The sequence below is a fragment of the Alosa pseudoharengus genome, unplaced genomic scaffold, assembly GCF_046254945.1.
Source record: "Alosa pseudoharengus isolate Yale_2024_CS ecotype anadromous, Long Island Sound unplaced genomic scaffold, YU_APseudo_1.1 YU_APseudo_1.1_scf_6, whole genome shotgun sequence".
NCBI classification, from domain to species: domain Eukaryota; kingdom Metazoa; phylum Chordata; class Actinopteri; order Clupeiformes; family Clupeidae; genus Alosa; species Alosa pseudoharengus.
In genome coordinates, this window is record NW_027468848.1 from 13,293,984 (window position 1) to 13,308,834 (window position 14,851).

Sequence of the window (14,851 nt, forward strand, 5' to 3'; positions counted from 1 at the left end):
TTAAAGCATTGACTGTTATTTTCATTTTGTGCACATGACCTCGTTTAACTGAATGAAGCCAACACTTAGGATTAACTGAGCAGTTATTGGATTTTTTTCCACCCCGGTGGTCCCCCGCCTTAGAGTGGGGGGTCTCTTCTTTCCGATAGACGTCAGGTAGGCAGGTGCCAGAAAGGGCTGGGGGTTAGGTGGGTGAAATCTGGATTATGGTGTGCTTTTCAATGATGTCATGCAACTGGGTGAGTAGGCAGCCCACAGCGGAAGGAACCCCTGCCACCTCGCACATGCTCACAACGTACAGTGTGTCACAATGAAAAGTGCTTCCGAGAGTGACTTCACCGTTAAACCCCCTCATGTTCTTTTTCATCTGCCTTTGTTCTTTGTCACACGGCTAGTGGTTGTTCCTCAGGAACCACAGAAGGAGAGGCAGAGGCATACAACACGTCTGTGTCTCACTCGTGTCTCTGTCTCACTCGTGTCTCTGTCTACCTGTCTCTGTGTGTGTGTGTGTGTGTGTGTGTGTGTGTGTGTGTGTGTGTGTGTGTGTGTGTGTGTGCCATCTTACAACTTTTACATTGCTCATCACATACACACACATACAGTACACACATACAGTGCTCTCTCTCTCTCTCTCTCTCTCTCTCTCTCTCTCTGACACACACACACACACACAGACACACACACACACACACACACACACACATATCTCTCATTGACACACACAGAACCCCTCTGTCATAGTCCTCTGCCACCCTTCACATTATAGACTTTCTCTCTCTCTCTCTCTCTCTCTCTCTCCCTCTCCCTACCTGGTACATTCTTGAACACAACACAACACCCCCTAGTTCATTATGCATCATCACACACACACACACACACACACACACACACACACACACACACACACACACACACACACACACACACACACACACACACACACACCTGTGTACTTGTATCCCAGCTGTGACCTTTTTGGTTTGGTCTGAACTGACAACAAACATCTGTTCTGATATATTTTAAACAGACAGAACTAATCAAACATAAGCAAAGATAAAAACAAACAATACATTAAAAAAATATACAAATTACTCACTACCCCTATCTCCCTCTCTCTCCCTCTCTCTCTCCCTCTCTCTCTCTCTCTCTCTCTCTCTCTCTCTCTCTCTCTCCCTCTCTCTCTCACTCTCTCTCTCTCTCTTGCCCCCTGGCCCCCACAGTGCACGAAGGGAACTCAAGGGATGACAAATCGCAGGCGGTGACCCCCCGTAAGAGCGGCAGCATAGGGGCGGCAGGATGACAAATATGGATCTCAGTCTTTAAAAGCCAGATGAGTCAGCCGCGTCCGTGGGCTGGTGGCTATTCTCTCATGCCGTGCACCTGTGCTTTTATCAGGGACGTCGCTGGCGGCACAACAACTGCTTTGGCCGAAATAGCTCTTTAGGATGAGCACACATTAGTCATAATGTTGTGGTTGTGGTGGTGTTTGAGTGTTTGCTGGTGAGGGGATGGGGTGTTTGTTTGGCAGAAGACTGCTGTTGTCTTAGACAGACAATTGTGCATGACTACACACACAGCCGGGGGTTTAGAAGAGGGTGTAATCTGAGCTTGTAGTCATGTCGGTTTATACCATACAATATTAGGAAAACTGGACTATTGAGATGGATTGTTAGCTGGTCTGCCTGCTGTGTAATGAGACCATTTATATTGCAGATGATTCAGAATGCAGCAGCATGTCTGGTTTTTAAGCAGCCACAGAAGACACATGTAATTCCTCTGTTAGTTACTCTTCATTAGTCTCCTATAGCAGTCAGAATTATATTCAAATCCCTCACTCTGGCCTGTAGGATGTCTGCCAAATACAATAAACATAAACATAGATAGAGAGATAGAAAGAGTGTGGGGGGGGGGGTAGAATTTACCAGGGAAAGTGAAAAGAAAAGAGTAAGTATAAGAGTTCACACACACACACGCACACACACACACACACACACACACACACACACACACACACACACACAGCCAAATTAAGGTGATAAATATTGTATATAAAGCCACAAGTGATTATGATAGTTATAGAGTACCGAAGCCATGACGTAGCGTTGTCAAGGCAGCGATTTCACTGGATCTAAACAAATCAATCTACTATTAGAAATCACCATAGCGGTGGCTTTCTTAATATATTTCAATAATTTTACAACGTTTCTAAGACGTTAGTATATATTTTTTAGACTGTAGGAATCAAATATTACAACATATATTCATACCAACACAATCAAATTAGTGACTACAGAGTTTTATTTTAGCATGGGTTTCCTCCGTAAAAGAGACCTGCATGTAACTTCACAGCATGCCGTTAAAATCCTTAAATTCACGGACGTGTTTTGGCTTTATTTTTTTGGCAAAAAACGTCACTCTTAACAGCCGCCAGTCTTTGAGAAGACTTGAAATATCCACTGGAATTTTGTTTCTTACTATTACACCTGCCAGGGAATCCGTGTTATGTCTAAGCTGCTGCCTAGCAGGTAAAGCACGTTTAAATGGCTATAGCCTACATTTAAAACAATTTATTATCTTGAAATGATGCCACATGTCTACATTCAATGCTATTTAAGCCACTTCGAAAGTTTGTTTAGATCCAGTGATTCTGCCGTCATGGAAACGCTACGTCACACTTCGGGACTCTATAGGAGCACAGCATCACTGTCTAATAGTAACACATCACTGATCACACTGCCCAATAGGAGCACAGCATCACTGATCCCACTGCCCAATAGGAGCACAGCATCACTGATCCCACTGCCCAATAGGAGCACAGCATCACTGTCCAATAGTAACATATGGAACCATGTACTTACTGTAGTAGAACTGCTGCATTATGACATCAGATTATAGATAACATTCTGTGTCCTGTCACCAGTTGTTTTTTTTTCCTGGGCTCTGAGACCAGCATGTTCAAATTCAGTCCTCCCATCTTGTTGTTGCTGCTATATTCATCTCCTGTGGTGCAGACTTGCCTGCAGTGTGACCGAGTGGTGGTCTATATCCATGAGGATTTCTTAGTGAGCCAAAAAGACCTCACCATTCAAGAGCAGAAGGACTTACAAAACATCATTGACCATGGCTATGTCACTTTTCAAGAAGCCAGCAAGCAATACCATGGAGTCATCGGTATGTATTTTGTCATACTGTTGAAAACATGGAAAGTCATTATTTGAACTCCCTGGGGAGTTCAGCCGCTTTAGATGTTTACCGCGTCAGTATTCTGCACAGCCTCTCACAGCAGCCCAGAGGAAAGGGGAATTCAAAATAAGAGTCCTTAACCCATATCTCATAGACATGATTGAGCTCAATTTAACATCAATATAAGGTTATGACCACTTTCTGGATTTTTTTATGTCACCTTCTGAGAAATAGCCTTTTCTCAACCCAAGTCTGAATTAAGTTCAACTCAAACTCTTTCTCTTTTTTTTGTCTTCTCTCTCTCACCATACTGATCTTAGATCTAATTTTGGTGTTCCTTATTTCTCCTGAAGGGGGGTTTAAGACAAAGAGATCAGAGTGCAGTCATCTCCAGATAACATCTGGTTTATTTCTGTAAGACAAAAAAAAAAAAAAGGTCAGCGCATTTCCATCTGGGAGTGCCCGTGACCTTTGACCTGTGACATCCCTCTCTTTCAGACCCCACCACACTGTACCGAGCCCGCACTGAGTACCACAGTGAGTTTGACCGCTACTGGCAAGACAAACGAGGAGGTGAGACCACACAGACTGGATGTTGTTGAGGGCAGTTTGTGATATTTTACTGTCCTAGCTTACTTACAATAGCAGATAAATGTAGGAGGGAAAAAAAAAAAAAAAAAAAAAAAAAAGATACATATTCACATGTGTAGTAACTTGTGTCAGAGATTAAAGCTGTCATTCGTTTGTACTGAATAAAACTCATATCATCTTGGTTTGTATATGGATATTAAGTGACACATACACGCAAGACGGCGGAAATACGGGACCGGTGGTAAGGGGGAGTTCCGAAAATACTTGAAGAACTGATATATTTGTAGAAATCATAGCCTCTATACTCAGACTAACAACCTCTTTGTTTAAATTCGATAACACTGTGCGTGCAGAAACAAGGCCAAATATGACTCATGACATGAGTCATCGATATCATACATGCTGTGATGTAATATATATTTTCTCTTAGGTTTATATAATAATATTTCTTACTTCCCTATGCAAAGATAACATTCATATAGAGATGATGACGATCTTGGCGAAAGGGAAGATGATTCTTGAGAAACATTTGGAGAGTTTCGTTCAGAAGGGTAAGAGAGAGAAAGGGGGGGGGGTAGACTTAAGACTTATCTGTTGGGCCTACACCTAATTGCTTAATTTTTAGAGTTATGGTTGTTTGTATATATATGGTTTCTGTGAGGTTTTTTTTTTTTCCGTTTTTGATATTTGTTAGTGTTTTACTGGATTCCTTCTAGCTCCAGTTCCTGATCATGTCTCTGTGTAAGGTTGAGTCATACTTTTCAGTGCCTTGTATTCGGTGTGTATCATAATAGAAAAGGATATAAGTGTTGTAAGCTGCGGCCTCCCATAGCGGATGCATGAATTATGAGGGAGCGTTATACAGTGTGCACCATGCATCATAATGAGTGAGAATCCGAAGAGAACTGGTGACAACAGGATGTGAACACCTGCCTGACTGACTCTTTCTCTCTCTCTCTCTCACTCTCTCTTTCTTTTTTTTTTTTCCATCAGGTCTTTGTCCGAACAAATGCGGTAAGATGAGATGTAATCCTTTCCCTCTGATCTCTCCACCTACACACACACACACACACACACACACACACACACACACTCATACAGAGGCCCATATGATTGCACACACACACACACACACACACACACACACACACACACACACACACACACACGCACACACACACACACACACACACACACGCACACACACACACGCACATACAGGCAGATTACAGTAATATAACCTGTGATGTAACTCTGATGCTGAATTTATTTCTGTAGGTGACATTTTACTGTGTGTGTGTGTGTGTGTGTGTGTGTGTGTGTGTGTGTGTGTGTTCATACAGGTTTGTTGTATCAGACTGTTATGAACTGTGACTCATGCAAATATGAGCAACGTACCTGCCCATCAGCCACACCTCCTAAAGACTGTGGTGGTAAGACACACAAATACATAATGCAGCTATAGAAACAAAACCCATCCCACCCCACCCCTAACACACACACACACACACACACACACACACACACACACACACACACACACACACACACACACACACACATACACACACACACACACACACACGGCTCTCTGTGTGTGTCTTAGACCACCATTTGGAGGCTGAGGAGGGGGATGAGGTGGTGCTGGACTGTTTCCTGTCCTGGCACAGCCTGGTCACTGGGCACAAGGACTACCACTACTCCTGGAGACCCGGCCTACAGAACGTGAGTCCTCACACAACTCATAAGGTTACACTTTACGTGGATGGTCCGTCTATAAGAACATACTGATACAGGTTTGTTGAAATTCAGGTTCAGTCTTTTAAAATTGTTGAACAGTTACTTTTACAATTTCACCACCTTAAACCAAACCCAATCCATACCCCATATCAGTAACCGTAATCATAAAATGTGTGTTAACAGTGTCAACAGATTTTCTTCTAAGCATTTGTAGATCATCTCTAGAAGACCATGACATTAAAGTGAAAACACCAGCAACCACAAGAACTAAGAAACACAGAGAATATACAATAGAAACAGTTTGCACTTTGTGATTTATCATAAACGTCTTCCTTTTGTTTTGAAATGGACCTCTGCTAACATTACAGTAAACAGTTTCCTGTTGTTTTATAGGTGACGCCTGGAGATGAGTTTCAGGTCCTGGTGGTGACGCCTGACTCAAACATAATCCTTAACCAGCTGGTGGTGGCTGAGCAGGGTGTGTACCTATGCCTCCTACAGGACAACAACGGTACTGTCTACTCCCGCACTTCCTTTACTCTCACAGGTGAGATGCGTCCCTCACACATAAACATGTGATTAATCACATATGTCAGATGGCACAACTAAAACAGCTTGGGTCCAGCTAAACTCCAAAATATACTATAGCAATATGGTAGATACCCACTTAGGGAAGACTTTCTAGTCATTCTAGTACATCACAGGCTGCCAGGCCTACACCTTGAGCCCACTCATCTTAATAATCCTTTCAGGTTATACTTGATTATAGATTATACCACAGATTAAATCATTGTAGTTGGCAGCCATGTCGTTTTGGAGTTTCGCTGTTAACACTAAACCAGAGAGGGTTCAAGCGGAGTAATCAAGGATCTTTGACTAAACCTGTAGACAGCCAGGAACTATATCCACAATATAGCTGTAATGCCGGGTTCAGACCACGCAAGGTCTTTCACATTATTGACCATGTCAGATTGTGTGATCATAGAGCCATAAAGTCCCTTGTATGACGTCTGCTTCAGAGCAGGTCATAAGAGAGTCCCAGAATATTCGGACACGCTAGACTTTTCGTGGGTGTGATTGTTGACTGTGTCACACTACAGCACCCGTTCTCTTCTTGGGCAGACGCTGGAATTTTGAATGCGACAAAATTGTGGGAAAATTGGACTGAGACTGTGGTGGAGTCAGGCGTAGCAAAGGCCCTCAGGCAGTGCAGGTTCTCTGTGTACAGTCACACAGTTGATAGCTGTTTTTATTCCACTTGGTAATTCCCAAAGTGTCTGTTTCTGTATTTTCCCATTTTATTGGCCCTGCAATACTACCGACTCCTGCTGAACATGTATGTTACAACCTGGGTATCCATCATGCCCGGCTCACTGAGCCGTCCCATGATTCTTCTCCTTGGCATCGGTTGTTTTAAATGGCGGGTGTAGCTATTTCTGGGAGTGGGTGTTAGATGCATGTTAGACTGTTATCCTTATGCTATCCTTGCATCCGGTGTTTTTATTTGGACTGTTGTTTGTAGGATTCTGCGCCACTCTCACTCACTTACACATGCAAATGTCCATCTTCATCCTCCATTTCACACATTATCTCTCTTTCTTTCTCTCTCTTTCATTCTCTTTTCCCCCTCTCTCTTTTCTCCCTCCCCACCTCTTCATCACTCTCTCCCTCCCTCCCTTTCTCCCTCTTCATCTCTCTCTCCCTCTCTCGCTCCCTCCTTTCCTCCCTCTTCATCTCTCTCTCCCTCTCTCTCTCTCAGTGTCCACACTTCCCCTGACCACCCCTCGGCCGATCATGACCCTTCCCTCGGTGCCGAAGCGTCGTGATGGCGTGACGCTGTACCCAGACACGCTCCTCATCATCCTGGGTCTCCTCTCCGCCCTCAGCCTGGCCGCTAGCCTCACACTGGTCATCGCCCTCAGGTAAAAAAAAAACAAAACAAAAAACAAGCAGGTCACAGACAGATACATAGATGTTATGTTGTTGTTGTTGTTGTTGTGTAGTAATTGCATTAACCCTTAAAGGTGTAGGTTTTTGAACATTCTAAGTTCCGCAACAATTGAAGGTTCTAAAATTCTATGTTGAATTCAATGAACCCAGATATTCTTTAGAATGTTAATTTCCCAACATTCCCGTCACACCAGTGTGACGGTACTCCTTTAAGGGTTAATTGTCTTTTTGACCAAACCATGTTGTTACAGTTGCACGTTGTGAATAATTGTGCTAAAATTATTATTTTTAATATTAGTTATAAATGATGACTAACTTGTCAATATTTCTTTCAAGGCATATTTTCTTTATAATTTTGAATAAAGGCATCTTCAGTATATTTAAAGTGTAACTAAACTATGGCCTACAGTAACTAAAACAGAAACAGGTAGGCTACACTATCTCCATGGACAGAGTGAGAGAAAGAAAGAGAGAAAGAAAGAGAGATAGAAAGAGAGAGAGAGAGGGAGAGAGATAGAGAGAGAGAGAGAGAGAGAGAGAGATGGAGAGTCAGCCAGCTGTTCACATCCAGTTGTCACTAGTTCTCTTCTGATTTTTGCTCAGTAAGATTAATGGTGGTATATACTGTAAGAAAGAGAAATAGGCAAAACAGATGGCGTCAGTGAGGGAAATGAAGAAGCAGAGGTAATTTAATACCTGCCGCAGCCGCAAGCCAGTACGGTCAAAGCAATCAGGCAAATGTAAAGGGGATGGTGTGTGTGTGTCACGTGTGTGGGTGGGTGGGTGGTGGTGTGACAGAGACAGCACAAGCAGTGTGGGACGCCACAAGCAGTGTGGGACTACACTGCGCTATGCTTGCGATTTACTGAGCAGCCAACAGTTCTCTGGAAAGCAGTCGTTTCCCAGAAGAGCTCTTCAGGTTTTTCCACCCGGTCCTGCTGCTTATACTCTGGCTGTGGCTGCTGTTGGCTGGACACACAGCCCTGCAAGTGAAATATGTGATGCTATAAAACCCTCACTACTCATCCCGAGGCCAAGGCACTCGAGGCATACTAGAGAAATAGAGAAAAGATATTAATGAGTCTTGACTATGAAGAATTCTTGTGGAAATGAAAAAGTAAACAAGGTGGGAATGTTTTTGTTGTTGTTGTAGGTTTTCTGTTTAATTTGTAGGTCAGCCAGAACACACGTCTATTGAGAATTGAATTGAATGGAGAAGCACTTCAGAGAAATGAATACAAAAACACTGGGATCGATCAGTAAACAACAACACAGAAAAGACACTTTAATTCAAGCCAATTTGGCGTCAGATGGAAATATCCACCTGGGGGGTATTCCATCAACCTCGCTAAAAGCCAAACCTGGCTTATTTCGATAAGTCTTGCTAATTTTAGTGAGAATTCCGTTCCATTAATGAGGTTAACGTGAATCCCAGTTTGGTAACTATGGGAATTTATGCCACAGAACTAACCTGCTCCGTAGCAGGTTAACTTTCAAGCTAAATTAAGCTGTGTTGCAAAAAAAAAAACAATCAGTTGGAAAACGACTCCAAAAAGATGGTTCCGTCAACCTGTGCTTTCGTCACCTGTAGCCTACAACTTCAAAAATAGAAGTAGGTGGTGGTGTAACCTTTCTTTTACTGTCTATGGGTGTAACGTGCAGAGAGACGGCATACCAAAGCAATTACATTCTTGCGTGTTCACAGGTTCGCTTCCCAAACAAAGTATTAAAGCTACAAAGCTTATCACCTTGATAATTGCGTTTTTAGTTATACTCTTTAATGAAAGATATATGTCTACTGTCATGCACATTTGGTAGGCTGTTCAGTGACAGTAATATGCTTTGCCAGTGGGCTATATTATATCTGATGCAAGCCAAATGATAATTCTGTAGCCTGTAGGCCTATATAGGCAGCTAATAATTAAAACTGCTTCATGTGTCAACGATTGTTCATGAATGTCAAATCAACTGTGTGCTACACAGATTAAATACTAGGCAAAAATGACAAATTGTAAGCCATTGCATTTCATATAATTATATTTCAAACACATTGGGACTTATGGGAGACGATAGGCTATTATGTTGATACTAATTTATTTTATGACCACCTACACCTAGACAATAATTTTGAGTGAATTCTTTTAATCTAAGAACGTAGGCTATAGATAGTTTTGAATATATGTCAAAGTTGTTTTTGAGTTTATACTATTTATTCATTCACTCGTTTTGTTCAAGCATAGACTGTATGTCTATGTGTTCAAGAGTGAAGCCAATCAAACTCGGAATTGATTTCAAACCATTAGCATTGTTGTTTTAAATATATGCTTTCATTATTCTCCAATTTCTGTAGGCAATCTATTTTTTTCTCTCGATGTTAAATTTGATGACTTTCGATGAAAATCCTGTAGATTGCGCTTGCCAAATCGAACAGAAATCGTCTATTGTCTTAATTTTACGACATATATCCTCTTTTCGTCAATCTACTGTTTTGGTCTACTGTTCTACCTCGTGCACGAGCAGAGATGAAGCTGAACTATACCTCGCTTGAATAAACGAGGCCAAGATTCCGCTAACTTAAGTTAATGGAACGGCTTCAGCCCCAAGTGAAAGTCTACGCTAGTTTAAGCCAGGCTATTTCTGTTAAGCGCCGCCTTCATCAGCGAGGTTGATGGAATACCCCCCTGGACCCAGAAGCGCATTAGTCACAGCCCAAAAAGTATATGAGTGGGTGGACAGATGGCTCTGCATTCATAGCCAACAAGCGATTCCAGGAAGAGTATTTTGTCTGGGGCACAACCTCAGCTTACCCTGTCTGGTCTCTTAGGACATATTCATATCTTTGTAAATACACTTTTTAAAGACATAGAACACAGTGATACCCATGTGCATCACTTCAAACTATTCAGGACCTACCTCTCTAATGAGGCACCTATTTGACACAACACTGTGAAAAGACAGCCTGGGTAACCCAGACGAACCTGTTTGCAAATTTGCTTTGCAGGTCAGCCCGGATGCTTTTCCCATTGAAGCCGATTTCCGAAATGACCAAAAACCTAGAACCAATCATGACCACTTGTCTGGCATAGGGCAGGTTTTATATCATGACCGACGGACAGAGGAGTACAGTTAGCAGTGCTGTTCACAACCAGATTTGAGAATGGTCTGGTGACAGGCTAGTGAAAAGATATCATTTAGCTCTAGAGCTGAAAAAATGATTTTAGAAACACTTAAAAATCTTGGTTAAAGGGAAACTCCTGTCTAACAACAGCCTACAGTATTTGTGGATGATAGTCTGGGACCAACACAACACACATCAATTGCTTCAGTTTCGAGTAAGTATAGACCCTACAGTAGTAAGAATAAGAATAAACCTTTGATAGACTTGAGTAGGAAGAGACCCTTTGGTTTTTGTTAGACCGGAGTTTCTATTAAGCAGGCACAGCGGCCATGATGATAATACTATTTATCCATCCACCAACCCACATGGCCCTGAGGGGGCAGTGACCAACGACATGGCCATGTTTACAGACAACATGGAGAGAGAAGACATTATCCATTTAGATGCATAAAGATATGTTTTTTATACCACAATCAGAAACCCTCAGAACCAACTGGTGACAGTGCATGGCCACACCCAGTTCCCTATAAGGCAAATTTATTGTCCAGGCAAAACAAAATTGTGTTATCTTGGGTGTCACATACATTGCTGTACACATCATCATTTCTGTAAAGATGTTTGTCCCATTTTTGTCACTCTTTCTGATTGCCATGGCCAGACCCTTTGCTGTGTCCAGCAATACTTCTCATCTGAGCCTCAGAAGAGCCTTTACAAGTCTAATCCCACCACAGATCCGCACACAGTCCTGCACAGATCCTTTGTTGCAAAGCGGGCTTCTTCATGCGTGTGTTATGGGTGCATCTCTCCAATCAACTGAGCACGTTGCATTGAAAGGAGACACTTGCACTTACAGCCGGAGTCCTGATGGGGGTGGTGAAGGTTCTCACCACTGGGCATGCAAATCAGTGGACAATGGACAGTCATCTTTGTTTGTGGTCCCTGTCAGTCTTAACGTTGTGGTGAACTGTGACAGCAACAATAACACACAACATTTATATAGCACTTCATTTAGGCACCCAAAGCCCTTTACAGTGAAGGGGGCAAACCTCACCTCAGGCATCATGTGTAGCACCCATCTGGGTGATGCTCGGCATTCGGGATTCTGTACCAGGACCCTCACCACACACAAGCTTGATGTGAGCTTGATGTGCAGAGTGATTTGTAAACCTAAATGAACTTGCAGATTAACATGGATTGAACATTTCATTATATTGCTTATTGCTGTAAGTTGCTTTGGATAAACACGTAAATGTATATACTGTAGCATAATAAGGATACCACATATGGTTATGCTTATGGCTATGGTTACGCTTTTGTCCAAAGCGACATACAGTACAAATACAAAACAATATAATACTTAAATTTAACAGGGAACAAATTAAGATGTTGGTCAGACTGTAATAAGGAGAATAGCAATAATAAACAACAATGTCAATTAAATCAATAGCCTAATGAAATAAACTATGGAAATGAGGGAAAATAGCAGTAATAAACAATAATGTCCATTCAATCAATAATATAATAACAATAACATGGTAAGACATGTCTCATGTGACACATATCCCACGGATACCATGTATCCCTGTGGCACACTGTAGCAGTGTAGAATAATAATAAATGATGAGAACCACTAAAAAATACTCCAATATAATCCTACCTGTGTCGTCATACACACACCGTTGCGTCTAGCTATACCCCTACACCCTACCTCCCAAAGCAGCGAGATTCAGAGAGATCACATCTAATGGCTGATCGTGTCTGAATGACGTTAGTGCAGCGCACACTACACGCATTGGCCGCGTGTCTGCTCTGCATACTAACCAGGCTGGCTACTGCGCAGTCCGTGACATGGGAAGTGGCTGTGTGCATTAAGAAGCGCCCAGAAGACTGACCCTTTCAAGAGAGTTCCATTATCAGCATCATAGTTGGCCCCACAAGGCTTCCGTTTTAACAATCCATATGTTATCTTAATGCAGAGGAAGTAGATTGGGAACCAAATAGAACGTTCAAGCATTGTTTTTGTTTTTATTGTTGAAAGGGTCTATTGGCTACTGCATGGCCTACTGCATGGCTGTGCATTAAGAAGCGCACATGCACGAGACTGACCATTACTACTCCGCTTTCTCCCTCCGGAATGAATGAACTGACCGGTCCTTTGTTTTTTTGGTATGCAAAAATGTCTACATGTAGGTATCGTTCCACATGCAAGTATTTCTTTTCAGTAGGCAAATGTGGCCACAGTATCAAAAGCTAGAACCAACCTTTCTGTGCTCAGTCACATGGGTGTTATTTTTTTATTTCACATAGACTGGGCAGGGTCCAAATTGACATGCTGACTGCCAACAGCAGTCAGCATTATTTTCTGTGCCAGACCTGTGTTCATATGAATGTTGGCATTACTCAAACCAGCCCAGCAGGCTAACAAGAGAAGAGTCAAGCTCCTTCAGCTCCTGCATCTGCTCGGGACTCGGAGTCTTCCAAATCTATGCTGAGCCCACAGACGCTTTCCCCAGAAGATACATTAATAATGAATGTGTTGTAGACAAACTCCAAGAGAATGTCCCAGTAGTGTACTTATGCTAAACGCATTGACTAAATACTTATTTTGCATCGAATACTGCTTAGCACTTTAGTTTATGTCAAAGCCAGTGCACTCACTCGGATTAAGAAGAGCTTCATTGTGGGGTTTTGTTTTTACTACTTCCAGTTTAATTTTGTCCATTAGAATAAAACCAGAATAGTTTTTTTAGACTCAGCCTCAGCCACTCTTGGGTGACATCATCCTCCCCCACACCCCTAACACACAGCTTAAATACAGTTTCAGCAACACTGAATACCACAGAAGTGTCATGTATTAATAAATGTATTCTATTTTTCAAAAAGGTTTTTACTGTAGCGAACCTGTATGGCCAGGGAAAACAATCAATTTAATGATTAATGATGACTGAATTTATGAAAGAAATTAGTTTGCAGTATTTATCCACATGTAGTCTTTGAAATATTATAAAAACTCACTGCCTCAAGTAAGGGACGGGTACAGATTTGACTTAATCAGTCTCCACCACAAAACAATCCCTGCTTTATAAAGTTAATATGCGTAATGAGAATCATGTGATTTTGTGTTCAACTCCCACTGATGTTCTGTGTCCTTGGTTAACTCTAAGTCTGCTGAGGAAAATGTTTCTCTCACTTGGTAATTGTTAGACTGTTACTTAAGAACATCTGTAAAAAGTAAAACATCAAACTGAAAAAAAAAAAAAAAAAAAAAAAAAAAATACATTGGCCATTTTTCTAGCACTGGCTGTTGTAATAGATCAAAATATGGAAAAAAAATATGTTATAAATGTGAGAGAGAGAGAGAGAGAGAGAGAGAGGGAGAGAGGAAAAAACAGTGGTTGCTTGAACTTTAGTCATATCCTTTTTTTATTTTCAAAGAAGCCGTTACAGCAGTGGTGAGAGAATGAGCTTTTTAATCAGCGTCATATTGTTCTCTCCCTCTCCCCACAGCCGCATGATGCTGAGGCGACAGAGTCACCGGAAGGAGAAGTGGAGGAGTGGAGTGGAGGAAGAGGAGGAGGAGGAAGAGAGGTGTGAGCTGATGACACCGTCAGAGATAGCATTGAGTGAGAGACAGATAGAGAGGAGATAAAGTTATTCTCGTACGACTTCTCTTCAACGTTGTATTTTCTTGCAGTGTCATAAGTACAACACAAAGGGCCACACTGTGTCAGAACTGTTCTTAAATTCAGTAGATTAAACTGAGTTTAGCTACATAATTTCGAGCAGTGCAAGTCTTCTACCATAGAATGCCTCTCAACCGGGTTGTAGCCAGAGTTAGAGATGTGGTCTGATTGGGTTGATAATTGGTTTGTGCTTTTTCTCGTTACACAAAATCATCTGATCAATGTGTGTGTGTGTGTGTGTGTGTGTGTGTGTGTGTGTGTGTGTTTTGTGTGTGTGTGTGTGTGTGTGTGTGTGTGTGTGTGTGTGTGTGTGTGTGTCTGTGTCTGTCATGCCTCTGAGGCAGCTCCATCACAGACATTGTTTAGTGCACAACAAATTAGTCTCAAGCTCTGAAATCGAACCATTTCATTCAGGAATTAGATAGAGACAGACCGAGAGAAAAATCCAACAGAAGCACAACAGTGAGGGCATGCTTTCATGAATGAACAGTGGGCTGGAGCAGACACGTGTGTGGGAGGGAGGGAGAAGATAAATCTCGTGGATTACAACGTTTTTCGAGAATTAATATTCCGCATGCCGATTTGC

General features: G+C 42.1%; 1 protein-coding gene across 1 annotated transcript; it reads left to right on the forward strand.

Annotated features, from left to right (window-relative positions):
- Positions 1 to 2,951: 2,951 nt before the first annotated feature.
- On the forward strand, positions 2,952 to 14,231 carry izumo1 (izumo sperm-oocyte fusion 1). The gene is made up of 9 exons (XM_076271284.1): positions 2,952 to 3,171; positions 3,682 to 3,756; positions 4,242 to 4,325; positions 4,768 to 4,788; positions 5,118 to 5,207; positions 5,381 to 5,499; positions 5,908 to 6,061; positions 7,274 to 7,436; positions 14,090 to 14,231. The coding sequence occupies exons 1-9, from the start codon at positions 2,952 to 2,954 to the stop codon at positions 14,229 to 14,231; spliced, it is 1,068 nt and encodes a 355-aa protein (XP_076127399.1).
- Positions 14,232 to 14,851: the final 620 nt, after the last annotated feature.

What these genes read in the sequence shown, in the direction of transcription:
- izumo1 (XM_076271284.1), top strand. Translation starts at nt 2,952, where the DNA reads ATGTTCAAATTCAGTCCTCCCATCTTGTTGTTGCTGCTATATTCATCT. An exon ending in TCTTTGTCCGAACAAATGCG is followed by an intron (nt 4,789 to 5,117) that starts GTAAGATGAGAT and finishes GTGTTCATACAG; the next exon opens with GTTTGTTGTATCAGACTGTT. An exon ending in ACCTCCTAAAGACTGTGGTG is followed by an intron (nt 5,208 to 5,380) that starts GTAAGACACACA and finishes TGTGTGTCTTAG; the next exon opens with ACCACCATTTGGAGGCTGAG.